Source organism: Centrocercus urophasianus, unplaced genomic scaffold (assembly GCF_019232065.1).
Source record: "Centrocercus urophasianus isolate 14NV4802_14NV808 unplaced genomic scaffold, USGS_Curo_1.0 seq_10, whole genome shotgun sequence".
Classification (NCBI taxonomy): domain Eukaryota; kingdom Metazoa; phylum Chordata; class Aves; order Galliformes; family Phasianidae; genus Centrocercus; species Centrocercus urophasianus.
In genome coordinates, this window is record NW_024884142.1 from 97237927 (window position 1) to 97263778 (window position 25852).

Below are 25852 nucleotides of genomic sequence, written 5' to 3' on the forward strand. Positions count from 1 at the left end.
TAATTTGGGCACTCTTGAGGTGATGAGAATAATACTAAAAGCACATTCTTCTCAATTTATGTGTGTCTTTCCAATTTCTGTCTCTCTAAATTAGAGTAGAAAATACAGTGAATAGGGTGTGATGCAGCATCTTCAGTGGAAAAATTTGTTGGTTTTCCTTTATTTTCTTTCATTGGGTAACAGGGTATAATTTTAGGGCAGAATAGCTCATAATAAAGGAAGTGGTGTTTGCAGTTCATTGAAATTCACGCTACACCCACTGTACTTAGCAATATGCTTTGCTCTAAGTTACACTTGAGCCATGTCTGTGGTGGCTGTGTGATAGCATGAGGTTCAGTGAACTTTAAGTGTTGCATCCATTTAAAAAGGTAAAAGATAGGAGGTTGAGGGAAGTGGGTCAGTTCTAGTGGAGTCTGTGGAATGCTCCTAACTAGAAAGGGAATCAACGTATTGTTCTTGAAAGCATTTTAGAACTGTGGTGTTCACCCAGCTGTTCTGTGTTTCCTTGCCTTCCAGATAAAAGCACCTACAACAAAAAAGCAGCTGTGAGCCCAGGCTCTTACAAGGACAGGGGATAAAAGTGTGTCTTCACTGGATATTAAATAACTGTGAAAAAATAAATACACATAAACTGTAAAGAGTTCTGAACTGTTTGTTTAAACTCCAGCACCATCCAACAAACAGTGTCTTAACCCGGGCGACCGTGATACGTGCTTTTCCTGAACAAAGCTGCTCTACTGCTCCATCTTGTGTTACTGGGCACCACTACATGTAAGGGCTGGTCCTCGTTTTACCCAACTTCAGAGGACCTGACCTTGTCCTGAGCCTGGAGCTGTTGACATAACACACCTACCAAAGGGCCTTTTGCCACAGAACACAGTAGTCAATTTGATATGCTTTTGCTTTAAACGTAGTTAATAATAAACTGCGTTTCTAGGCACGGTAGAACTCTTTTTATATTGAATAGATTGAATAGGTTCCAGATCAGTGACTTGTTTTAGGCAATACTAAAAAAAAAATAAAAATAGGGACCTTTCCACCATTTTCCAATTACTCTTTAGTGCAGAAGAGTAGGTAAAGAAAGGTGACACTCAAACCAAATTGTAAAAAAGTGATCTTGCAGTCATTCTTTATGTTGAGTAATGCAATGGGCATCTCTTATTCTAGCAGCAATTTTTCAAGTCACTGCAAAGATTGGTGCAGGTAAATCAGAATCTGTCTGATAGAAGATCACAACACAGAAAAAGTTAAGAGTTTCCAAATGGTATAACTGTGTGAGGTAACTTTATTTTCATAGAGTATCTGAGTTACTTTGTCCAAAGTAATAAATGAAACGTGTTTTACTCCCTGTTTCACTGCCTTCTATAGAAATGAGACGGGCGTAGCTGATCATGGAGAGGCTGTTAGTGAAGTGGCTGCTTCAGCCCTGCTGCGCGAGTCCTCATTCACAAGTCCCAGAGCCGGGCAGTAGAAACGCAGTGCTGCTCAGCACCAACACCTCCAGATGTGCAGGCTCTGTCCCTTGGGGCAGATGTTGGCATGTTGAGCCACCAGGTGGCTGTCTCTTCTTTGCAATGTCTGCATTTGTCCTTGCCCAGTCTCTTTTGGTGAACTCCCACATCATGCTGCTGATACAATACACATTGAATCAAACACTTATACATATTTTTTACAAGTCTTTTTTAAAAAGTGCATATTGAAAGTACAATCAACATCTTTATATAATACAGAAGATTAAATTTACAAGTATGAAATTACTACTGAATACTGAATAAGACTATGAGTCTTATTTAGAATTTCACTCTTTGTATCAGTCAATCTGATCAAGTGCAAGTAAAAAGTTATTTGCATGTTTTGTTTTTTTTTTTCCCTGTGAAGCTTTCTTTGTATGTTTGCAAATATGACTAATTTAAACAGCAAAATATTTACAGGCTGGCAGTCCATGTGTTGACGTAAGGTTCTTGAGTTGCAAGCAGCAGTGGTGTCCATGTATTGTCCAAGGTTCTTGAGTTGCAAGCAGCAGTGGTGGTTTCTCATCTCTCTAGTTCTGCTTCCAGGATTTCTCCCCATGTGTCAACATCCATCGGATACATGCTTTTCTCTGGCAAGTTGTTTTGTGAGTGAACGTTACTGTATTTTCCACTGAGCCATTCTTGTTTTACTTTGCTTTTCCAGTAGTTTCTTAGTAATGTGATCTGATGGAAAAACAGACAGCTAAAATCTTGGAAGTAAACAGAATTAAGCTGCATTCAATACGGTAAGTTTTTTGCACTGGAAGAGTTAGTGCCAGAAAAAGGATTTGGAATGTGTCTTTGATACCTGAATGCCAAGCCCAAAATTGGGTCTACTTCCATCTTTTATAAGTTAGGTTGAGGATCATTTCTTGCCTAAGTTCTTAGAGGTTGAAAATGATGGGGAAATGAAAACCCTAAACAAGAATTCATCTTCCTCCTTATTAAAAAAAAAAAAAAAAAAAAGCCTTTCACTTTCTCTTCCTGTTTAGGTTTTTTATGACCTTTAAGTCTGGCTCATGCTCATAACACAGGCTGGTTGTATTCTTCTATTCAACCAACCTTTTAGTGCATGAAATGCTTGCTTCATCTCTTTGTTGCTCGTTCCCCCTCTAAAATAGAAACAAAATAGAGATCAGGTGCAGAGAGATTTGTAAACTGTTGTGCAAGAGCTGAAAGATGGCTACATTTGGAGGTCAACACCTTCCTGCTTAAGGTAGGGAGTGCAAGTCCAGAATTCTTTTAATTACTATTTTTTATATTTTGCTTGCTCTCTTTTCACACCTCACTGTTTGCAAATGCACCAGCTCAGATAAGGTGGGGATCACCCTCTAGCAAGGTCCGAAGAATAACTGTGAAACCATTCCTTTCCTGATCTGCTTCAGTTTGGAGGCTGGACTGTTCAGCACATCTAGCTGCTCTCTCTTCAGCGCAGCCAGAACCTGGAATGTATCTATGTGTGTGTAGGCTGTTCCAAAACAGCATCTGCAAGCTCCTGTGAGCTCCTTCTTTCTTTTTGCTTACCCCATGTTCTTCCTCCTGGATGCATGTTGCTCATGTATTGAGATAAAGCTATCTGGAATTTTTTCTTCACAGGCAGCATCATTCCAGTGAAGCACAAGAGCTCATACACCATCAGACAGACAGGCTATGCTATTTGGCCACCTGGGTGCTGGGCTGGCTCACATTCAGCCAGCTAATGGCCCCACAGCCTTCACCTCAATCCAGCTTTCCAGCCACTTTGCTTTGGTGATCTTGGGACTAACTAGAAATCAAAGAGCAAGCAAAGGAGGTTCTGTGTAGGAAAGAAGATATCGGAAGTAGAAAAATGATATAGATGTTTCTATAGGGGATATGTTTGTGTGTATTTAACTGGATTCCCAGTTTGGTTTCGCTGCTGAGCCACGCTGGCATTACAGTGGTTCTCCAAGCATCTGGCATTAGCCTCGGACAGATGAGAAACACAGATTTATGCAATCTATTTGCGTATTTCTGCCACGAACCCCAAGAAGCTTCAAAGCTGCCACCACCGTCACTCACGTTCCATTTACCTTCCACGAATATCCACTTCCCCTGTCGCCATCGATCTCCCGCTGGCAGACAGCCCTCACCGTTAAGCAGTGGTTTTTCCACAGCCAGTCGTTGCCGTCAATGGCGAGCCGCCAGCGCCTGCACGTCATGGCAGCGCTGCACAGGCTGCGGGGGTCGAGGGAGCTGAAGATCCGCACGCTGACTTCGGGAGGCAGGAGCGCCACAAAGTCGGCCGGAGCTCCTCTCCTCTTCTTGTCGGGAGGGAGAAGCGTCGGTTCGCCACAAGTCAGCGACTGCTTGTTTCTCTTGGCTGTCTTCTGCATCATTCAGAGCTCTGGCCGAGTCAGGTCGGCAAGCCTGAGTGAGGAAAGCGCGACAGTTAACGAGCATCCCACGTTACTGCCGCCTGTGTGGAGTTATGGATGCCGCACCGGTGGCACGGCAGTGCCATCAGCTGGCCCTCACTGCTGTCTCCTTCCACACCCTTTCAGCCCGCGGCCGCCGCTAGCCGGCCGTGAGCCGAGCACAGGTGCGCTGCGGCGCGGCGCTGACTGGACCGCCCGTTCCCGCCAAGCCGCTGACGGCCGCAGCTCGACCGTGACGGCCGCAGCTCGACCGTTACCGCCGCGCGCCCCCGTACCCGTCCGCCTTTGGAAGCGCTCCGCCATCAGCGCCGCGCCTTGTTGACAAACAGGGCGACCTCCGCGGCGCATCGCGCACGCGCGCGTCCCTTGTCGCAAGCCGTGCCGGGACTCGTAGTTCTCCCAGCCGCGCGTCAGATAGCGGCGAGTCTCGGCGGCAGCGGCGGCGGACTACAATTTCCGGGCTCGTGCTACCGCGCCGGGCGGAGCCGGGAGGGATTTAAACACCAACAGCGGCCGCGCCCTCTTGGTGTGCGGCTGGGGCGGGACGACGTGAGGGAGCTGAGCTCGGCATGGCGGGCGTGCGGCTGGCCCCGTGTGACGGGGGCTGCCCCGTAGCGCTGCCGCCCGGGGAGACTCTGCTGGGACGCGGCCCTTTGCTGGGTGTAAGTGCGGGCGGGGCGCGGCCGGGCCGTGAGCTGAGTGCTGTGCTGAGCCGAACTGCCTGCAGTCGTCGTTTAGTGATGTGGGGTGGAAATGGGTTCGGTGGTGTGGAAGCGATGGCAGCGATGCAGTAAATCAGTTGATTAGGAAGCTCTAGGACTTAAGGTGTCGTGTTAGAAAGCAGGCTTTCTTTATTATCGGTGCTGGGTGCGTGGGGGCTGAGCTCCTCCTATCGTGCACGCCTCGCACGGAAGATCTCCAGTTTATACACATCATACACAGGTTTTCCTGGTGTTTTTGTATTCAGTGTTACCTGTTCAGTCACTGATTCTAAGGAGAACATCCCTATTTTCTTTGTACAGAGGCACTGTAGAACATCCTTATTTACTTGGTCTGGAGTCACAGCTCTCTGTTATCTCAACAAACTGCAGGGCTGTCAACCGGAGAGCTTAACGGAGTCTTTACGACTTCTATCAGAACTGTCGTCTATAAAGACTGTTCCTGCCACGTGCTGAATGGGGTGGGAGTGGTAGGGGGTTTGCAGTGTTCCTGCAAATGCAGGTCGTCATAGAATGGCCTGGGTTGAAAAGGACCACGATGATCATCTGGTTTCAACCCCCAGCTATGTGCAGGGTCACCAGCCAGCAGACCAGGCAGCCCAGGGCCACGTCCAGCCTGGAAGATGTCTTTGCAGCAATGCAAGAGGTGCATTCTAGCAACTCTAATTTGTCCTGAAAGCAGAGTGTTACTGTACTGTTATTTCTCATTTTCTTTTGAAGCAGACTTCTTCTTTCCTGGTCAGAGTGTTTTTTGTGCTGACAGTGATGCTGACATCCCATAGCACATACTGGTAGCTATTTAAAGCCTATACACAACTTGTGTTTTTCTTTGTTGTGAGATGTCAACAGTGACTTCAGCCACTTATGCCTACTGCATGATTGTGCAGTCATACAATGGTTGAGCTTGGAAGAGACCTTAAAGCCTGCCTGGTTCCAACCCCTCCCATGGGCTGGCTGCCCCCCACAAGTTCAGGCTGCCCAGAGCCTGTCCAACCTGATCTTGGGCACCTCCAGGGTCTGGAGTCTGGGGTCTGAGGACCCCACCTCAGGGTCTGTGGGGCACCCACAGCTCTGTGGGCAGTAATGGTGCTTAGCAGTGAATAGAACAGTATTTAGACACCCTGCCCCATCCTGTGTAAATGAATTAACTAATGTAAGAATGAAGTATTCATTAAGAAAAAACAAAACAAAACAAAAAAAGCCACTTGGAGTTTCAGTATGTTCTTGTGAGAAGTATTTAGTCTCTGGAGCATCTGGACTTAGGCTTTTAAAACCAGATCCAAGCAGCTGAGTTTCAGATCAGAGCAGCAGATTTGCAAGCGCTCAAGTGAGAGCTTGCTAAGATGTGCTGGATTCCTTAGGCTTCTGATTCTGAAAATTGGTTCTTAAATATATGCATCTCACATCACTTTTTTTATCTCCTTTTCAGATTACTGATAAGCGAATATCCCGAAAACATGCCATATTGGAAGTGGTGGGTGGCCAGGTTCGCATCAAACCGGTAACTTCAGTCTCTTTATTTACACCTGTAAAGCCAAAATACAGCTGCTGCAGTTTATTTTAGGTTTTCTTGTGATGTTACACTTGTGATTTGAGAACAGTGTTCAGTTTTCCTTGCTCTCATTTCATAACCTTTACTTTCACATTCAGTGTCATTCTCAGGTAATATTACTAATGTTTTCATACAGAATAGTGATTGGGTGAATTAAATAAAACACTGCAGAGGTTTTGTATGTTACTTTATAGTCCTGCTTTTGCTTTTGAGACAGAGATGCATTCCCTTTACTGATTTTCCCCTGATTCTTCTCCATAAAAAAATCTCTGAATTTACAACCTTTGCTCTTCAGCAAATCAGAGAATGATAGAATGGCCTGGCTCAAAAGGGACCACAGTAATCACCTAGTTTCAACCCCCCTGCTATGTGCAGAGTCACCAACCACTAGACCAGGCTGCCCAAAAAAGTCTTCTTTTCTTCTTTTCCAAATAAACCCATTTGTTGTTAGAGGGAAGTTTTAAACTTGCTCAAACGCTTGGCTTTCTAAAAATTGGAGGTGTTTTTGCAGTAATTAACTCATCAAGTCTTCATATAGTTACAGTGAATTGGAGCTTGTGCACAGGCTATGCTAAAACATTTAAGATATGTGTAGATGCTGCTGTTTCTGTTAGAACAGAGTTGTGACTGTTTTGCTCACCAGTGCTGTGAGGGCCAAGAGGAGCTGCTCTGGTGCCACAGGTTTATTTGCTCTGGTATCTCTCAGTTTCAGGCTTCATTATTTCAAAGACTTGGCTGAGTGTTGTAGGAGTTGTGTGCCAATGGCATTTGTATCCTAGTTCTTCAGTCCACGTGCTGCTAACTCTGCAAATGTGAGCTGTGGCCCTCGGTTTTAGGTCTGGAAACCTGCTAAGACCACATTTACTTGTGTTTTCCCCACTAGTTTTGAAGTTTACCTTCCCACCAGTTCACACTTAGTTTTGTTTTACATTGTTTTGTTATATTGGGTTGTGTTTGTTTGTTGTATTTTTTAGAATCCAATTGGATTGAAATGTTAAATATCAATTTTAGATATTAAAATAGCAAACCACCTTTTCACTAACTAGTTCAGTTAATTGTGCTATCTTGTGTATATGCCTATTTTGCCTTTAATGTTTTGCTATTGCAGCTTTGCTGTAGCTATTCCTATGGCGAATCTGCTTTGTATGATAGAGCTTGGTGTGTGTTATCCAGCCATGTTATGTACATGTGTGCTTTTTTAATGCTGGCTATTCTTTCTGTCTCACAGATTCATGTAGATTCATGCTTTTATCAGTCTCCTGAGAACGGCCGTCTGCTACCATTGGAAGCTCATGAATGGCACTCATTGAAATTTGGTGATAGCTTTTCTCTGATGGTTGACAAATACATCTTCAAGGTCCTTTCTGCTCAACCTGTGGAGAGTGCAGACAGGTATCAATATCTGCCAATTATGATCCTGTTCTCAGCGACAGCTTTTTTTTTAACCATTAAATAGAGTCTTTTTCACATAGGGGCCCCACAGGTGATGCCCAGAAACCACTAAGCCTAGGAGGTGTATATGACAAGTGGTCTCAATTCTGGGAATATGGTGTTCTGTATTCTGTGTGCTTCAGTGTTATTTAGTTTAATCCTCTTCTTGGAGAGTGTTAACAGCATTGCATGAAAGTGTTTAAGAGTGAAAGCAGTGGTTTGATATTGCTTGAAAGTAAATTTAAGTACTCCAATAACTATATCTGTGCTCATCTGGTATTATGCTTTGCCTATGTAACGATAAGTTCCCTTTTCTATCACATTAGTTTGAAATGATGTTAATTACTTGCCTGAAGGAAGAAGTCTTAAGTACCACTGCCAAATGCTGAGTGCCTTCCATAGTCATCCCCATGTCCACGTTACGTGATCCCACCATAACTGAAAGTAACTACATTCATGACATTTCGACTTGGTATCAGCTTATCATGAGTACTATTTTCCAACATTTGGAGAGGAAAAATAAAAAGAAATAGTGTCAGAAGCATAGTTCTCATTTTGATATTAATCAGATTTGTTTGCTTGCACGCTCATTAGAATGTTTGATTTATTAGGTTGTGTTATTAGATTATAGTATTAGGATTGAAAACTGGTTAAACTTTTCTTTAAATAAAACTTAAGCAACATCCACATCATTGAAAGCTGTTAACTTCAGAAAAAAAATGGTTTGCTGTGTTCTAATATTTGACCAATGGCAAATAACCTCAATGCAGCATGATATTTACATCAAAAAAACTCAAGTCACTAAGTCTAGAAAGTCAAATACACGTTTTCAGTTCAAAGATGACAGTGAGAAGTAAATGAACATAATTTGAATAAAAATTGTGTTGTTTCTTATGTAGAAACATGGCAATTTACATTTGGGAGGGAGCTAATACTGTAAACAATTCAAAAATGGATTTAGAGCGTAGCAAATTGCAAGCAATGACTTCAAGTTTTGTTGTGGCAATGGCTATTATGTATAATGAACTTAAAAAAAGCTAAAGCACTACAGCAGGGATCAATAATTATTGGAAAATCACTGGTTCAAAATTCAGCAGAAGGTAGAAAGACATCTTTATTTCCTCTAAAAATTGATGTAAGAGCATGTTAGGTTCACTTTGTAAGTTTAATAGCAGAAGTTCAGATTGGCTTCTGTGTAAAAGAAGTGCATGTTCATATTCATGGTGGGTTTGACTACTTAAGAATGATTTTCTTTCCTCAGGAATAATGAAGATGCAGAAGCAGCAGTAAGTGTTCGCCCTGTTGAGATATCTCACAGTCCATCGTTACCTGAGCCAGCATGTTCCACCTCTGAGATGCAAGGTAGCACAGAAATAAGAAGCAGTGACTCTACTTCCACACATCTGGTGAGTGCTTAATTTTTTACAGGAAAATGTGGTATGTGTAAGGATGTGTGTCTTTCTGCTTGTCTTCTTGAGAAGTCAGCTCGGGCAGACCAGGTTATTTGCTCAAAATATATTTGTTTATCGATTGGCTTATATGCTATAGAAGTCTATAAATTGATACTGTAGATTTGTGTTTATGGCAAGTCTGTTACAGTCATTTGTTCTCTGAAATGCACAAAAAATAACATAGCTGTTACTACAGGAATATTTTGAGCTAATATTTTGAGCTCAGTGCTAGAGCTGAATGTGGCACTACAGAGCCGTGCCAGGTTCTAGTCTCTAGTCAGTTACTGCCTGCAAAGGGAATTATTCCTAGGGGAATAAGAGGTAGTTCTTTCAATCAACCTGAAAAACCTCTAAAATTCATATCTGGAGAAATTGTATTGCAGATGCCTTGAGCTGCCTGTTCATTGGAATCATGCAGCAGTGATGGAGTTGTGTTGTCAAAATCTTCACAGGCGCGTGTAGGTAGCTGTGTTTTTAGAGCAAGCATTGTGTGTTGTTTTTACTGTCTGTGAGTAAAATTGCCTTCAGACAGTCTGAAAAATTCCTTTGGCTCCATGAACTGTTTTTCTTAGAGTTTCTGTTGTGTGTAAAGCATCACAGTGCTTGCTAAAAGGGACACTTTGAGTGACATGGTTATATGGTAGGTAGTAACTAAGTACAATGAATGAAATGTTGGCCTTTGTCGGAGTAGGGATTCCTGGATTGTTTACTTACCTTTTAGCAGATAGTGCCAAATTGGTGGTATTTCATTAAACAGGTGCATATTAAACATAACTTTGATGTATTTAACTTCTTACAATGTTCAGAGTGTGATTTCTTTCTGAAGGAAGCAATTGAAAGAATGCTAGCGGAACTTTTTTGACAAAAGTTTTTTGACAAATAGGCATTTGTTGTTTGTTAAACCCATTTACTCCTATTGTTTTTTGGAAACTGCATAGAACAGTTATTTTAGGATCTTGCTATGAAACTTTCAGTCTTCAGTCTTTTACACGTTTATTCCAAAGGTCTGAGGAACTTTGTACTGAATGAAAGCTTTTATAAATGCCATTTCTCTGTGGATAAAAACTATTAGCGTTTTCAGGCAATGGGCACTCCCTGAAAGTTAGTAACCCAGGCTACTTTTGAAGGATCTAACTGATGACAGACTTGTGTTCCAGTTTTACTCTCTTGTAAGTGACAAAAAGTATTAAAGAGTAAGTATTGTTCCAGGTTCCTTTTTGTGATGATAGTGAAGGTGAACAGTCAAAATCTATTCAAAGGAGAAGGGTCCTTCCATCATGGATGCTGGAAAAAAACCTCCTGGTTCCAAGGATTTCTGAGCCTATAATGAAAGGAGGTAAGTTCACAGTGTAGTATGTTTGCATATCAATATTCAGTATATGTTGATGTGTATCTTAAAGCACAAGTATTACTCCTCTAAACAAAGTCCAGTTGGAGTACAGGAAGTGGAAGAAGTTGTTGAAACCATGCTTGCACATCTGCTGATAGTCCTCCTGGCTTTTACCCAGTGTTATACTTAGAGGTAACTTTAGATTTCCACTGCGTTTGGGGTTTTATGTAAAAACCCTCACTTTTACTCACAGCTTTGAGTAAAAGCTGTGTTCCAAAAGTAACTTTTTTTTTTTTTTTCTTCTTTCAAGGTGATAGAAACAAAAAAAGCCAAGGAAGGGGAAAAAGCGATATGGAATCTTTAAAATCAGAAGTAAGTATTCTGCAGGGAAAGAGATCAGCTTCTGAAGAAATTAAAGAGAATTTTGAAGATGAAGAGCAAGATGAGGAGGAAGGGAGACGACTGTCCTCTCCATTACAGGTAACATTTTGCTGTTAGCAAAATGATGGTATTTCAAAAATGTAGTTGGCAATGTCACAGTGTATGGTTGGGTTTAGAATTTAACTATGTGTTCTGCTTGTAGTTTGTGTTCAACACTTGTCCAATGAGCTGGCATTTCAGAAACAGCTCTGTAACAAGGAAGCTTTCAGAGACTTGATAACGAGTGTTTTTTGTGCTTCTTTTTTGAGACCTGGGATCTGGGCTGTGATTGTTCCATAGAAACACCATACTTCCAGCTTTGCAGCAAGAGATCTGGAAGATGGGACAAAGTACTGCTCTAGTAGTCTCACTTCAAGTGGCTTTGGAGCATGGTTTGTTTTTCTGAGAAGTCTTTAGGGGATTAGGTGATGGATGATGATGCTGATACAAGGCAGCTGTGGACTTTACCCAAACTAGTGCCATTCTAGTTGGTTAAATTTTGTGGCTGGAACACTGGTACAAGCCCCATGAAACTGCTACGTTTTGAAGGAAGATAGTGAGGAGTGTAGTAATGGCATTGCAGTAAGAGTCAAAAGTGGAGGGGAGTAAATCATCTGAAATCTAAAATTGTCTGTGATTGTGAGCAAACAGAGTCTTCAGTCCAGCTAGGCAATGAGTCAGTGTGGATTCAAAGTAAAGCTGCATTTTTAGGGAATTATGTGCTTACTGGTAGTATCCTGCTAATAATGAAAAGATGTTTGTTGTTGATAATGACCCTCAAAACTCATTCTGGTGGGAACAAACTAAGGCTTGTACTGATTTTTAAATGAACTAGTTGGTGTTTCAAGCCTCTAACACTAGAACTGCTTGGATCTGTTACAAGATTTGAAAAATAGTTTTCATTTGTACGCTTCATCATTTTTCATGCTGCAAAACGTGTATGTGGATTGTTTTTGAATCTTTCTTATTGAAATTACCTACTTGTGGAGAGTTTGAGCTTAATTGTGGGTAGTTTGAGCTGATTACTTGTGGGTAGCTTTGATATAATGTAGTATCTCTTCATCTGAAAATGTTTTCTTGAGTAACGTTAATGCTAGTGAGTGACTGTATAATAGAAGCCTCATTTCTTTCTGCTATTAAATAATTTCGTAAACGTTTATCTCAAGTACAGTAAAAAAAAATTGACTCCTGAACTCTGTAGGAGGAAATAATGATTACTTTTGCTTGCTCAAACCAGTCACAGAAAACTGAAACATTGAAGTGTTGATATTGCAGGTTAAGAGCAAGACCCTCAACTCAGCTGTCGTGGCAGCCAGCCGCCAGGTGGCAGTGCAGTCACACACATGCCAAAAATGAATGCAACCTGTGCTGCTGTCTCATTTTTTTTCCATGCTAACAGTATTTTTCTTCTTTTAATAACTCATCACAAGATCTGATAACATGTGACTAATTTCCTGTGTTTTATCTAGTGAGGGTAAAGCACGTGGTAGTGGGAGTCCCCACATGGGAGAGGCAAGTTAGGAAAAAGTAATTGAGTCATATTTCTGCATATGAAAGCTCATTTCCTTAATTACTATTGTTTGAGCCTTATGTTGGGTGTCACAGAAGAGTCATTTTTGACCCTGAGTTGACTTATTTAATATGGTGCTGCAAGGATCACTTGAGATTCCTGCAGAGTTTGCCACTTCTTAGTAGTATTGCTGCTCACTTACAGTTGCCTCAGGCTTTGGTGAACTCGTTAGTTTTGCATTGAAAAAAGCAAAATCAAATAGGAAGCAATCAGTCCATTTTCAAAGTGTGCTGAACACATCAGTGCAAACTCAGTATGAATTCACACAAGGTGGCACATCAGGTAATAAACTCTAGAGAGTAGAGACGTTTGAATAGTTACTTTACAGTGTCAGGGTTGTTGAGCTTTTAGTATGGGTATGCTTCCAGGTTACAGCTTAGTTATGTATCTCCTGCCTCTGAAGCACTCTTCTTTTAAGTGTATATTCTACTTTTAAGTGTATATATTCTAAATCTTGAAATGCAGGATTTGTCAAAACTGCAATATTAGCCTGATGAGCTGTTTTATGCTTTAGCTCATGACCTTAAATCATTCCAGGTGCCTTAGAGGTGAGATTAAGCTCAAGGTGTGTACTTATTGATTCCCATATATCTCTTATATATAGATAACCCATGAATCTTGGTACTTAGGTATTAAAATTGGTTCTTGTAAAGTAATGTATGTTCTTCTAGAGTCCGCTGTATCCTGACATGTATAACCCATCTTAATTTTTAAGGAGCAGTACTTTTAAATTTAATTTAAACTAAAATCCTTAGACTACTTAGAGGCCAAGGTGATAGGAGAGAAGCATCTACTTGTGAAGGAACTGAGGCTGAGGATGTAAACTCTAGGATAAGGTTTTCTCTGCATTCTGTGCATGTTCTTAACCTCAACTTTTCATTTGGCAGCTGTATGTAGCAGCTAATTGGACTTTGAGAAGTGGAGAAGATGATTTTGGAAACTGGAATGACAACACAAGGAAGAGTTTGACCTTAATGCTTTTAATTCTGTAGAGTGTAGATTTTCAAGTTGTTCAAAATGTAACTTTGTTCCACAGAATGCATCTGGATTTCCTCTTGAAAGTACCATGGGAAACATGGAAAGAAAAGGCAAGACTGAAACAAAAAAAGCTGGAAGTTCTGTGGAAAAAAGTAACAGGCAGCTGCATAGTAAACGATCTAAACCATCAGGTCAGATGTCCAGTAAGATAAATAGACTTGAGGAATCAGAAAACAAAGGACAGCTTACTTGTTCTACAAGCCAACAAGCTCCCCGGGGCAGGACTTCACCTACTGGTGCCCAGGAAGGTGCTTATGAGCCCAATGCAGATATGGATTACGACACTGAGATTTCTTATACAACCAAAGGTGCTGAGGCTTCAGAAAGCTCCAGAAAGATAAAGCACAAGAGGACGCCTTGCATGTATGGAGCAGCCTGTTACAGGTAAAGTAAACTTAAAACAAACTTAAGCTGGTATATAATTGAGAAGTAATTTATTAGCTGTGGAACAGAAAACAGCGAAATCATCACAAGGTTTGATATTGGGGGGGGGGAATCTTCTGGTAAGCATGGGAGTGATAAAATTCTTTTCATGTGATTTGCTTCTTAAAATACAAAAGGAAGAGCCAGGTGGTCTTGTTAGCTGCTAATACAACCTAGCAGGGGATGAGGTACTTCAGCAAGTTAAAAGATAAAGTGGTAAGGGAAATAAAGGAAATAGGCAACAGAAGTCCATTTTAAAAGAACAAATTAACAAACCTGTGCGTGCCAGCCAGGCACAAGTAGCAGCGAGGAGAAGAGGTGTAAGTGGTACAAACCCAACCTAGACCCTGTGGGCTTGTTTTATTAACAGATAAAAATTTTATAAGAGAGTTTTAGTTGTGGAAGTAATTGCATGCCTTGTGACTTGAACATTCAAAATACTTTTTATCTGTCTTTCCTAAGTAATGAAGAATTATGTTTATTGTAAGTTGACCAGCCAGGTTTCTTATTTAGCTTCCACTCACTGCCTAGAAATACAGCACAGCATACTTAGAAACTCCATGTTAACCCTTATCTGGTTCCCTTCTTTGGTATATTTCAAGTGAAGTGCATTTCTTTTGTTCTCCCTCTCTTTTTGGTGACTGAAGATATGTTGTAAAAGTTTTCTGTGAGATACAGATGTAACAAAGAAGTCCCACAACATCAGGATGGAACATTTGGGTGTATGTTCTGTTGCTAGTTTCTTCTGCCCAGAAAAGATTTGGCATGCCATGTGTTGCTGCATCAAAGAGAAGATGCAAACTCAGTGGTGATCTTGAAGTTAGCTAGTGAGCACTGTAGTAGAAGGTGTCTTTGAGCTCTGAATTCTTCCATGCAGACAGGAATGCGAGAGAAAGCTAATCTAGGAAATAGTCAGTGGGTCCAGTGATGTTCAGGAAGCTTGAATATTAGTGAGAACAATCTAGCAAGAGTGTATGTTTATTGTGTCTAATGCCACAGACAGCAGGGGAAATCAAAAGCTCAAAGATGCAGTGTTAATGATTGTGTCAAATTACCCCTTTTCATATCTTTTTCATGTCTGTTTTTGCCCTTAATCACTATCTTGAAAATATTTTACTAGTCCAGTAAGCTGATCCAGTAATGCAAATGCAGCATCTGCCTTGCTTTTTGTTTTTGTCTCAAACTAGTTTTCCTGCATATGTGAGTTGGGTGGAATTAAACATTAGGAATCCTTCAGTAAATCAGAGGATTAAGAAAACATGTTTTAGTTACAAATAGTATGGAATATTGGTTAGCAATATTGAGGCAAAGTATTGCATCGTAAGGAAAAGGATGGTATGGGACAATGCACAACAAAATCTTACTCAGTCTGGTTGCTAGCAGATCCACTTTCATAAGCTTGTTGGTTAGGGGGATGGGTTTATACCATTTATACCTTCCAGTGTGAAGGTTTTTCTATGTCATTTCTGTAAGCTGGTGGATTCAGAAGAGACTGCCAGATGATGGATAACCAAGGGTGATGGCTGCAGGTGGTGACAGCTGCATTGGAACCTTCACATTCTGGCCATTACATCCTATATGCTTGTTGCTCTTGCTTTGACCTACTGGTGCTTCTCTCAGCATACATCAGGCCCTTGTGTAAGCTGTGGTAGCCAAAACCTGATCAGAAGTGGAGTGAGTAGTTAGAGAAGTACAGCTCACATAGCACATTTAATTGTAACAGGTGTTGTGCTCCTACTGATCAAACCTCTAGTGCCTAGAAAAAATAAAATTCAAAATGTTCAAACGAATGAAAGCCTTTATAAAAGGGAAGAGATGTGCATGTAAGCTTTAGATTTTCTGCAAGGAGGGCTGTTGATACAAGCTATGCACATCTCTGCTTATATTTGTTTTGCTAGATATCATTGGACAGCACCTAGGAGTGGAATAAGCACAAGTTATCCATGTAAAGGTAAGATAAAAGATGTTTGTACTAGTTTGAGCATCTGAAGTACACGTTTAAGATGCTTCACAGACAATGTGTAATTTGAGGAGCATGATCTGCTGGTCCAAAAAGCCCTGAGCATATTGGAAGATACATCAAGAATCTTTCCTTTTTCTTCCTTTTCCATTATTCCTTTGGAGTTTGTTTGATTTGGCTTTGAGGAGGAAGATCAAAGTTCTGTTGCTCAAGTAGGGTTTGAAGAAAAATTTTGGAAGAAAATGTGCATCTTCTAAAATATAATAGCTTGTCTAAATGGCAGCTATTAGGAATTCTTTCCTTGGTAAAAATAATGAAGTACATTTCTTATTCTAGGAAAAAGTAGAAAAATGATTTCGCAGAACACTAGTTGCTTCCAGATCCCCTTGAGGAGATGAATTATGTCTTAAATGATTTTGAATTCTTGCAAATATCGTTAATAAGGTAGTTTTGTGCACTTAGAAAACAGAGCAAGTAAAATGATTTGGTTTCATCTCATTTATTTTTAAATGGGAAAGGAAATGAGCAGCCAGCTCCACGGTGCCTGAATTTCATTTAGGAAGTGATGTTTTCTGAGAACTTGTGGTAGAATAAGTGACAAGTAAATGCAACCCTGCAGTAGTATCTACTGAAATAGTATTTATTTGTCCTACAGCTTGCAAAAATTAGCAGAAAAGACCAGGTCAAGAAGGCTGTCACCTTTGTAAATACACAGAAGGGATGCTGTAACTTCTTATAAGTAGCTCATTGAAGAGCTTATCTGTGGTTCTTGTGTACTCAAAGGAGTTAGCGTGATAAGTCACTGATGTATTTTCTGGGTGTCTTTGGAAAAAGCATTTGTTAACATATCCCATATTCCTTGCTTGTAAGTGTTATATTTGGAAAAAGTATCTCTAAAAAAGAAATCATAGGAAAAAAGTAAATGTGCTTCTGGTAACAGAATGTTAACTGTGTCATTTTTGTAGTGTTTATTTTTTATCTGTGTCCTGAAATCACAACTCATTTTTCTGTTTGTTTTAATATCACTTAGAAGTTTTATAAAGCTTTAAAGTTCTTTAAGTGGTGTTTATAGCTTCCTTGTCTTGCGTTGTGCGCATTCCAACCTATTGACTAGAAGCAGTTACACAGAGGTCAGTTAATAAACCATTTTGTTTGCTACGTCTTGGATCCTTCCTGTGTAAACAGATAAAGCAGAAGGCTGTTTATGCCAGAGATGTGCTCTCACTGCTTGCATTGCTGATTCAGCCACATGCAGAGCTGTTATGTCTTGTAGTACAGCTTCATTTCCTCATTGCTCAGATTGGAATGGGATACTTCAAATAAAATGCCAAGGTAGCCGAGGCAAACTGTACAAACTGTAGTAAGTGAACTATTCAGTAGACATTTGAAGTAAAGTGACAGCATTTAAGTAAGAAGTTGTATGCATAACAGAACTACTAGTTGATACAGATTGCTTGAAGCAAATATATTATCCCCGAGTGTACGTGGAGTCTATTACTGCAGTGCTTTGGTTGCCATGCATTGGGCCTTCCAGCTCAAGCTGAGGCTGCAGTAGTAGTTTCTGTAACTCTTCTAGTGCTCCACAGGGAGCCAAAACTGAGCAAGTCAGGCTATGAGCAGGATTGGTGCTGTGTGATTACTTTAGGAGATGGTACATGGGCTGGAGGTCTTGAACCTTGATATACTGAAGGCAAATAGGAAAATTGATGTTTTAACTGTTGCTGAGACAAAAATATCCTTCTGTTACCCTGAAAGTAGGTCTGATGTGCTGCATAAACATTAAAAAACTGTACTTGTGTACTCACAGAAGAATGAGTGTAAATGGGACCTCCATATATGTATTTGTCTTCTACAGGAGGAATCCCGTTCACTTTCAGCAGTTCAGTCACCCTAATGATGATGATTATTATGAAACACACAGTGTAACTCAAGATGACAACGATAACCGCCCCGAATGTCCATATGGAACTGCTTGCTATAGGTAAGAGGCACTGCATGAAATGGCTTTACTTATTTTATAGCTTAAGACTGTTCTCTGCAATTACAAAGTGACACAAAAGCAAAGAGTGGTATTTGAATTAAATCTTGAGTAGAGCATATCATTGTGGCTCATGTTCTTGTCTTGGTGCCTTTTGAAATTTACTGTGGATAGGCTGCTACCTTCCAAGCACTAAAGTCTGTGCAAAATGTTTGGTAGTGATTTCAGCCTAGCAAACATGGAATCTTAACTTCTGAAACTATTGACTAACATAGATTTTTAACTTTTAACAGTAACACCCTTTTTAACTTCTCGCCATGTAGCAAACTCCTTTTTTACCAACACTAATTTATTGCTACATACGTTGTTCATGCTGAACTTTTAGTTTAAATTTTGATAAAGTGTATTTTGAGTTTTTTTTCAAAATCTCTATGTTAATTATTATCTGACTCCCTAGAAAGCATAATTCAGGTAGCAACAATAACATCCAATTTCTAGTTTACTGCAGTTTAGTTTAAGTGCTGTTGATTTTCTGAAAGATTGTTCTATTTTTTTCTTCAGTGTTTAGATTTTAAGCATTTATTTAGCAGATCTTAGCACAGTTCAGTTGGAAGGGACATACAGAGATCAGGTACTGCTGCCTGACCACTGCAGGGCTAATCAAAACTTAAAGCATATTGTTAAGGGCATTACCCAAATGGCTTTTGAACACTGGCAGGATTGGGGCATCAACCCTTCTGTAGGAAGCCTGTTACAATGCTTGACCTCCCATTTTTTTTTGTTAGTGACTACTGAGTAGTTGACTATATGGACAGAAGAATATATTTTGAGGAAATAGCACTTCTGCTCAGGCATATTGAAACTTACAGCTGCTGTTAATAGAGCGAGTGTATATATAGAGAGCAGAAACATTTTCCACTTTCTCTTTGAGAAAGCATAGGTGACTCTAAAGAATGTGTTCTCTATGAAATACAACAAAGTGTTGTGGATGAGTTTATTACTCAGAACAAGAAATCTGGATTTATACCAGTAGTGAAGTTGCCAAGGTGCATTTCAGCAGTGCAGTGGGTACTGAATACAAAAACAAAACACAGAGCACACAGAGCGTCTTTGTAAGTTAATCAGTTCTTAATCTGTTTAATTATTTTGAGGCAAAGGATATGAGGCACCTGTAAAGCAATGCTAATTCTTTAAACTTACCAACAGATGTGGATTGAAGAGTTTTCAAATAATTTTTGTTGTTGGCTACAGTTTGAAGAGAGCGTAATCAAGAGAATGATCTAAACACTATGTCTTAACTTGTGATCTAATTGTCTGATACTGGTGATAGTAAAGAGTACTGAAATAAGTAATTCCTTCTGTTATTGTAGCAAGTATGTTGTAGGAAGCAGTACTTCCACTTCTCACTCAGATAAATATGACTTTTAATGCATACGTAATGTACTTCAGGATGGCAGTAGCTATGGAATTGTAAATCGAGTTGAAATGCTTGAATTTGTCACAAGTTGTGACATATATATGTATATACATAGCGAAAGTGTGTCTGTATTACTCTGTTCCTTGAAGAATAAAACATAAATAAGCAACTAGTTTTACAAGGCAGTTTTTGTAGCAAAGATAGTTTGTAAAATACGCAGTAGCTGCGGTTGCAGACTCATCCTATAAGTTTCAAGCAGTTCCAAAGGGAGTGTCATAATTGAATAATGGATTTTAATTGTTGTTCAGAAGCAGAAATTAGGATAACTGAACTGGTTTTCCTGAAGTTAGAAACTTCTGTACAGAAAAATGGAAAACAGAGCAGAAAGAATTTAAGCAGGCAGTCCCAAGAAAAGCCTGCAGTATACTAACAAAATAAGCACAATGCCAGCTATACTACACTCAGCTAAAATTTATTAGAGCAGCGTTGCTTAACAGTTTGCAGAGGGATTGTGATGAGGGGGAAAACATTGATGTGTGTTAATTACCTGCGGTAGTCACAGCTTGGAGGAGAGGAACGTGCTGGCAGCCCAACAGTGAGTTAAAATTCTCTTTCGTTGTTCTAAAGCTATTTGTTTATTTATTTCAGAAGATGTGAGAAGTTGTAAATTGAACTGCAGTAACATCCTGCAGAAATGAGTGATTCTTCCTGTGGTCGCTCTGTGTGATCCTTCAAAACAAGCAGTTCTTTCCAATGCTTCAGTTTCCCAAACTATTTTATTTGTATCCATATACTGCAAATCGTGGAAGTTACACCTGGGTGTTTCAGACCTGCACTGTGCTTTAATGCACCACAAGTTATATTCTGTTTTCATTCTTCATTAGAGTAAATAATTGGATCAGGTTTTACTGTGTTGAACCAGTGCATGTTACGTGACTTTGGAGATGCATCTCAATTTTGATCAACCAGCAATTTTCTTAATAAGAAATAGTTCTTATTCAATCTGTTTTTAATCTTCCACCTTCATTCTACAAGCACAAAGACTGCAGTAAGGTACTGATCACCAACTTTTATTTTGATGAATGTTGCTTAATGAAAATGGGTTTTGTGGCCGTAGCTGAGATGTAACATAGAATTTTGTGCAGCAGAACAAATTGCATGATAGAAAAGGTCTGAGGCTCTGCAAGTCTGTAACGATTCCTTGATTTAAGTCTGAAAACTGTATTAAAGAGAACAATAAATTATAGGATTGTATGATTGTATAATTATATCATTCTTGTACAATTATGCAATTTTATGATATTTGATATTTTTTTTTCTTATAGTAAGTTTTCAGATAAAAGGTGAGGGGAATATGGGGAGGAGGCTGCTGCTTAATCTTGTGTTGAGGATTCAACTAACAAATCAGTTCATTTCTTCATTCAGGGTGTTCACCTTTCCCTGATCTGTGTTCATATCCAAAAATACCATGCAGTTCTGGGCTGTTTATATGTTGAGCACAGGGGCAAATCATGCTTTTGTTGTTTTCTTCTTTTCAGGAAGAATCCACAACACAAACTTGAATACAAGCACACTGTACCTCCAGGTAAGCTAAGCTATTCAATGTAATTAAGGCTGTATACATGTATACATAAACCAACAATGGATACAAAAATGTGAATAACCAGACAGTTTGGATCAGACAATTCTTAGCATGTAATATACAGGAGCATAAAAACCAGATAAAAGGTGCCATGTGGCAACTGGGCATTTCCATGAGCATAGTAATTTTTTTAATGAGTATTATATAGATATAAATTTATAAATTAAATACAGTACAAATATGGTATCTTACATTAGCAGATCTTTCCTATCTATTCAGAGCTGTATCAAGAAAATGAAAGCAGGGAATATATTTCAGTAACTGTCAAAAAACTCAGGGAGATGCCCTGCTTATATTTTGTGTGCTCTTAAAGAATTCAAAGAGGTACTTCCTGTTTTTTTGATTATTGGACACTTTTTTTTTTTTTACTTGAAATCCCAGTGCTATGAAGAAGTCATCAGAGCAAATCTATTATGGACACGTAGTGATAATGTACTTCACCTAAAGAATTAGAATTATGACATTATTAAGGAGTAATTTATTGAGGTAACTGTAAAATATTTAAATACTTCAATTTAGGATTTGAAAATATCAATCTTAAAGACATTTTTCTTGGGGAAGGAATGGCTTATAGTTCCAAGAAAAGGTCATCTGGTGAATTTCTCAGCAATCGTTCAATACAAAATAGTTTTTTGGGGGCTGTGTGTCAGGGAGGAATTTTTCTGTTTGTGAGCACTGCATAATCACTGCAGTGTTGAAGAGGTCAGTCACTTATTGTAGCAGCTTCCGTGAATGACACTTCTCCTGGGTTGTACTCTGTCCTCATTAATAACCTTCTTTTCTTTAGTAACTGAAAGACGAACCCGACAACGAACTTCCAAGAATGGTGAGTGTGTTCTAATTCTGTGAACGGATACATCAGCGTGGGCCATAACCTACATGCTTAAGTTTTTAGGCACTTAATAGTGCTGGAGATGCTTGATAAAACCAAGAGAAAGTCATTGTTGTTTCATTTTTAGTGAAAACCTGCTTGCTTTTTCACAGATGAGAGTGCTGAAGTTCAATTTGTGCTAAGCTTCTTGAATGAGCATGTCTATTGCTCTCTGGAAGCAGACAAGAGATCAATCTGATGTTTTACATTTAAAAATGAGGATGGGTTCTGAGTTCATAAGTTAATGGTGTTCTCTCTTGTACACTGTGCGCACACAGCTCAAGTACCTGAAGCTTTGGTCTGAGGCTGCTAAGAAATGCCCATGGTTAATATAAATATTAGTGATCTGGACTGGGGTATACAGTGAGGAAAAAAAGATGTATGACTTCAAATGGAAGATAATGACAAAAATTGCTCAACAGACTTAGTTGTTAGGTTATCTTTAGATGAAATAAAGGAAATGACTGTCTGGGAGGAAGGCTCTGTACTCAGCCCTAGTAAGGGCACACTTGAGGTGGGGGAATCATCATCCCTAGAGGTGTTCATGAAATGTTTAACATGTAGTGAGGGACGTGGTTCAGTGGGAAATATTGGTGATAGGTGGATGGTTGGATGTGACCTAAGGGCACAATAACATGATCAGAATACTAATGCAGTGTAACTAATGAGAAATTGTGGACACACAAGGAAAAGGGAGATAGCGTAAACTTGTAGAGCATGAGTTATGCATGTCTATCAAAATCGGGAAACAAAGAAAATAAACTTGTTGAAGATTTGCAGCTGCTAACAAATGAAAGAAGAATGCACTGCTGCCATGGTAGTGCCAGTACAATGTTGCTGCCAAGACAGAGCTTCACATGGCAGAATTGGTTTAAATGGGTAAATTTGCCAACGCATTTGAGCAATAAAGGAACACTGCAAGACTATCCATCCAAAAGAGCTTGGGAATGTAATGCAAACAGCATCTGTTTCTTATAAAAAGACGCTTTTTGTCTTTGATGCCTGCCATCATTACAGAGTATTGTGAAGTACTAGGAAAGCAGAAGGCAATTTCATCACATAGAGGTAAGTTTTTAAGGTAGATAGAAGACATAGAATTAGAAAATTGCGTAATAAAATAGCCTAAGTGAACTACGGAAAAAACAGGTAGACTACATTCCTCTTGGAAAAGAAGTGTTTAGCATTTCCTTAACCCTTGTTCAGAAAGAAAGCATAAACTATCCAGCATGGATCTTGGTTGAGAGCTTGGGGTGTGTCATCTAGCAGGTTGTTGTCTTTTACTTGACACTTATGAAAGAAGTGAATAGGAAATAAAAGCCATATAAAATTATTGAGGAATTCGAGTATAAAATAGCCAAAGGCAGAAAATGAAATGTAATGTAAATGTAAAAAAGCCATCTACCAGTAGCTAGAGATTAAATGGCAAGGAAGATGCATAGTTTAGATCCAGATGTAGTCTGCAATGTGTATTCTTTTTTTTTTTTTTTTTTGTCTTATTTTGCTTAGATAGTAAATCTGGTTAAATAACTCACATTGTTAATACCAGTGATTTTTTTTTTTTTTTTTTTTTTTTTTTTTTTTAAAAAAAAAAAAAAAAGGTTGGGACTGCATGAAGAGCACAGATTAAGCAACACCAAAAACTTTCAGACCCTGAGATCCAGTCTTGGGTTGTATGTAGTTCTTGAAAATCGTGAATAATTGATATGATCATAGAGACTAGAACCAGAGAAGTTCTTGCTTTCCAAAAAGAAGCTACGGAGCTATATGCTAGTCAGCTTAAATTCTGGTTTGGGAATGGGGAGGTCTGATACTGATAGTGAAGAGGTAGAAGAAAATGTGATTTTTTTTTTTTTGCTTGTAATTGTATGAAACCAGCTTGGCTCTGTGATGTATCATTATGAATTATGGTTAGAGACAACAGGTAAGTCACAGAACCATTGAACAAAACCCTTTGGCTGTGTCCAGCCAAGCAATTCCTAATACACTGAACAGTCCATCCTTCAAACCCACACCTCTTCAATTTAGAGAGAAGGCTGTGGTGAGGGACCATGTCAAAGGCCTCGCAGAAGTCCAGGCAGGTGACACTGATCACCTTTCCCCTGTCCACCGATGCTGTCACTCTATCATAGAAGGCCACCACATTGGTCAGGCATGATCTACCTTTGGTGAAGCCATTTCTGACTTCACTGTAAAAAGGAACTCTGCGTAAACCCAGTAAGCAAAACTTGAGGTGATCAGACACCTTAGTGATAGGTGATAAAGTTCTGCAGTTAAGTGTCAGAGAGAGATAACATGGTTCAACTTGTCACAAGGCTTTTGTAAATCTAACCAGAAATTGTCAGAATTAGGTAGGATGCTTCAGTTTATTCTCTGTCTTCTTGGGACAGATCAATTAAGTAGTCTCTGGATTAAGTTTTTAGTTTTATGGTTGTGATTCATGAATGCATTATTACATTTTTGTCCTTCCAGGAAAAAGAGGTTTAGAGGAAGACAGTGATGATGATGGTGGGCCAAATGAATATGATCTCAATGACAGCTTCATAGATGATGAGGAAGAGGAGTGTGAACCGACTGATGAAGATTCTGACTGGGAACCAAGTTCAGAAGAAAAGGAAGATGTTGAAACACTTGTGAAAGAAGCACAGGGATTTGTTAAGACCAAAAAGTAGCTGCACTGAATAACATTAAGAATGTGCAATCCAGTTGTATTAAAATTTGGGTGTGCAAGAACAGAAATTGCTTTGAAAACTACTTTTTCCTCAGTGATATAGGAACTATGGGGAGAGATTAGCTTAATGGTGGTGAAGGGATTCAGCAATACCTTTCTTTTTGTGTAAATTGCACACTTTAAGTGGTGGAGTTAAATGATTGAGCTCTGGGATTCTACTGTGTGTCAGCTGAAGTAGGACTTTGTGAAACAGAACTTTATCAGCTATTTCTTCTCCAGCATCATTAGTTTGGCTGTACAAAATACAATTTTAAAGGTTTATAATGCTTTATCTCTCTGTCTAAATATTGACATTAGAAAAGCCTTTAGATTTGCTGAAACACAATATATACTGTGTTAAATAAAGAAGAACCAGACTTCGTACCTGTCATGTCACAGGCGGATTCTTGGCCATCACTGAGGAAATCTGTCTAAACCATTTTACTTTTCAGTTATTGAAACTTTACATTCCATTCATCAGCTACTAGCTTTCCTTTTAAGCTTTACTTCAGTTGTCTTGATGTACAGCAGTTAAATACTGGTTGTCTGAATAACTTCAGAATATCTAAGTGTACTGAACGTCTGATGATGTCCCCACACAAATTATGGTGTATTTGCTTTAATTACGGTACCTTTTCAAATACATGTACATCCCTGGAGCTGTTTGGCTCACCAAAAAGCTGAAATAAAATGACCATTTTTGCACAATTAAACTTATAATAAGCCATGAGGGGAAAAAACCTTATAACTGTGTCTCTGTGGATTTTCTTTAAAGGCTCTGTTGGAAGATCCTGCCTTCAGTGTGTTCGCAGCTTTCCTGAGCTTAAATTAAAAAAAAATTTGAATGTGTTTCTGGCAGGTGCTTGAAGCCATGTTAATTTAGGAGGTATTTTTATTATTTTTAATATGGAAATTCAGCAGGGATACTGTTCTTGTGTGACTTCGTGAAATTTTTCCTAATTATGGTTGAATAATAGATATCCAACTGCACTTGGAGCATTGTAGTTGGGTGATGAAATGCTCTCTGCTGGTGAACTTCCAGGAGTACTTCTTCCAGCTGATCACTTTTCTGCAGCATATTCCCAGCATGAAGAAAAACACTGTTTTCTAGGGCTTCAGAAGAAGCAGATATTTGTAGTAATTTCCTGTCTCTTTAATATGCTTTTGCAGTCTTGTGTTTGTTAATCATTTTAATACTGTTATATCTTTGCTTGAAGAGACTGAGTGCCATGGAAGCAAACTGCTGTTCAGATCTGTATTCTGACCATGTAATCTTTCTTGCAAAACCCTCATAAAGTTACTTAGAATAAATTGGATGCTACTGCAAATTGGTTTGAGGCTAATTTTGGATACACAATAGTAACTTGCAAAGTGTGACTGCAGTTTCTCTTAAAAATAATGAAAATACAAATGCTTATGATGGGCAACCGTTCAGT

At 39.4% G+C, this 25852-nt stretch overlaps 2 protein-coding genes across 9 annotated transcripts; one reads left to right on the forward strand and one right to left on the reverse strand.

The window, feature by feature from the left end:
* Positions 1-1247: 1247 nt before the first annotated feature.
* FBXO48 (F-box protein 48) lies at positions 1248-4259 on the reverse strand. 7 transcript variants are annotated; one of them, XR_006170539.1, is made up of 5 exons: positions 4183-4259; positions 3563-3899; positions 2574-2623; positions 2320-2451; positions 2108-2195 (listed from the first exon to the last, which is right to left on the reverse strand). XR_006170539.1 is itself a non-coding variant. In XM_042828614.1 (4 exons), the coding sequence occupies exons 2-4, from the start codon at positions 3866-3868 to the stop codon at positions 2388-2390; spliced, it is 420 nt and encodes a 139-aa protein (XP_042684548.1). In that variant the 5' UTR covers positions 3869-3899; positions 4183-4259; the 3' UTR covers positions 2103-2387. The 7 variants fall into 7 exon arrangements, 4 of the variants coding, with proteins under 4 accessions (XP_042684522.1, XP_042684533.1, XP_042684548.1 ...); XR_006170537.1 differs by lacking the exons at positions 2320-2451; positions 2574-2623 and adding an exon at positions 1248-1625 and having other exon boundaries at positions 1930-2195; XR_006170538.1 differs by lacking the exons at positions 2320-2451; positions 2574-2623 and adding an exon at positions 1248-1628 and having other exon boundaries at positions 1930-2195.
* A 210-nt stretch (positions 4260-4469) lies between these two features.
* On the forward strand, positions 4470-25744 carry APLF (aprataxin and PNKP like factor). Of its 2 annotated transcripts, none has more exons than XM_042822788.1 (11): positions 4470-4569; positions 6056-6127; positions 7407-7570; positions 8871-9015; positions 10270-10396; positions 10701-10870; positions 13417-13802; positions 17657-17782; positions 20735-20781; positions 21626-21664; positions 24179-25744. In XM_042822788.1, exons 1-11 carry the CDS (start codon positions 4477-4479, stop codon positions 24376-24378), a joined length of 1569 nt encoding a protein of 522 aa, XP_042678722.1. In that variant the 5' UTR covers positions 4470-4476; the 3' UTR covers positions 24379-25744. The 2 variants fall into 2 exon arrangements, with proteins under 2 accessions (XP_042678722.1, XP_042678733.1); XM_042822799.1 differs by having other exon boundaries at positions 6056-6112.
* Positions 25745-25852: the final 108 nt, after the last annotated feature.

Excerpts from the sequence above, each read along its gene's own strand:
- FBXO48 (XM_042828588.1), bottom strand. The coding sequence starts at position 3,868 with ATGATGCAGAAGACAGCCAAGAGAAACAAGCAGTCGCTGACTTGTGGC. Across the intron at positions 2,196-3,562 it reads GAAGTGGATATTCGTGGAAG|ATCACATTACTAAGAAACTA; the intron begins GTAAATGGAACG and ends TTTTTCCATCAG.
- APLF (XM_042822788.1), top strand. The coding sequence starts at position 4,477 with ATGGCGGGCGTGCGGCTGGCCCCGTGTGACGGGGGCTGCCCCGTAGCG. Across the intron at positions 6,128-7,406 it reads GCCAGGTTCGCATCAAACCG|ATTCATGTAGATTCATGCTT; the intron begins GTAACTTCAGTC and ends TCTGTCTCACAG. Across the intron at positions 7,571-8,870 it reads CCTGTGGAGAGTGCAGACAG|GAATAATGAAGATGCAGAAG; the intron begins GTATCAATATCT and ends TTCTTTCCTCAG.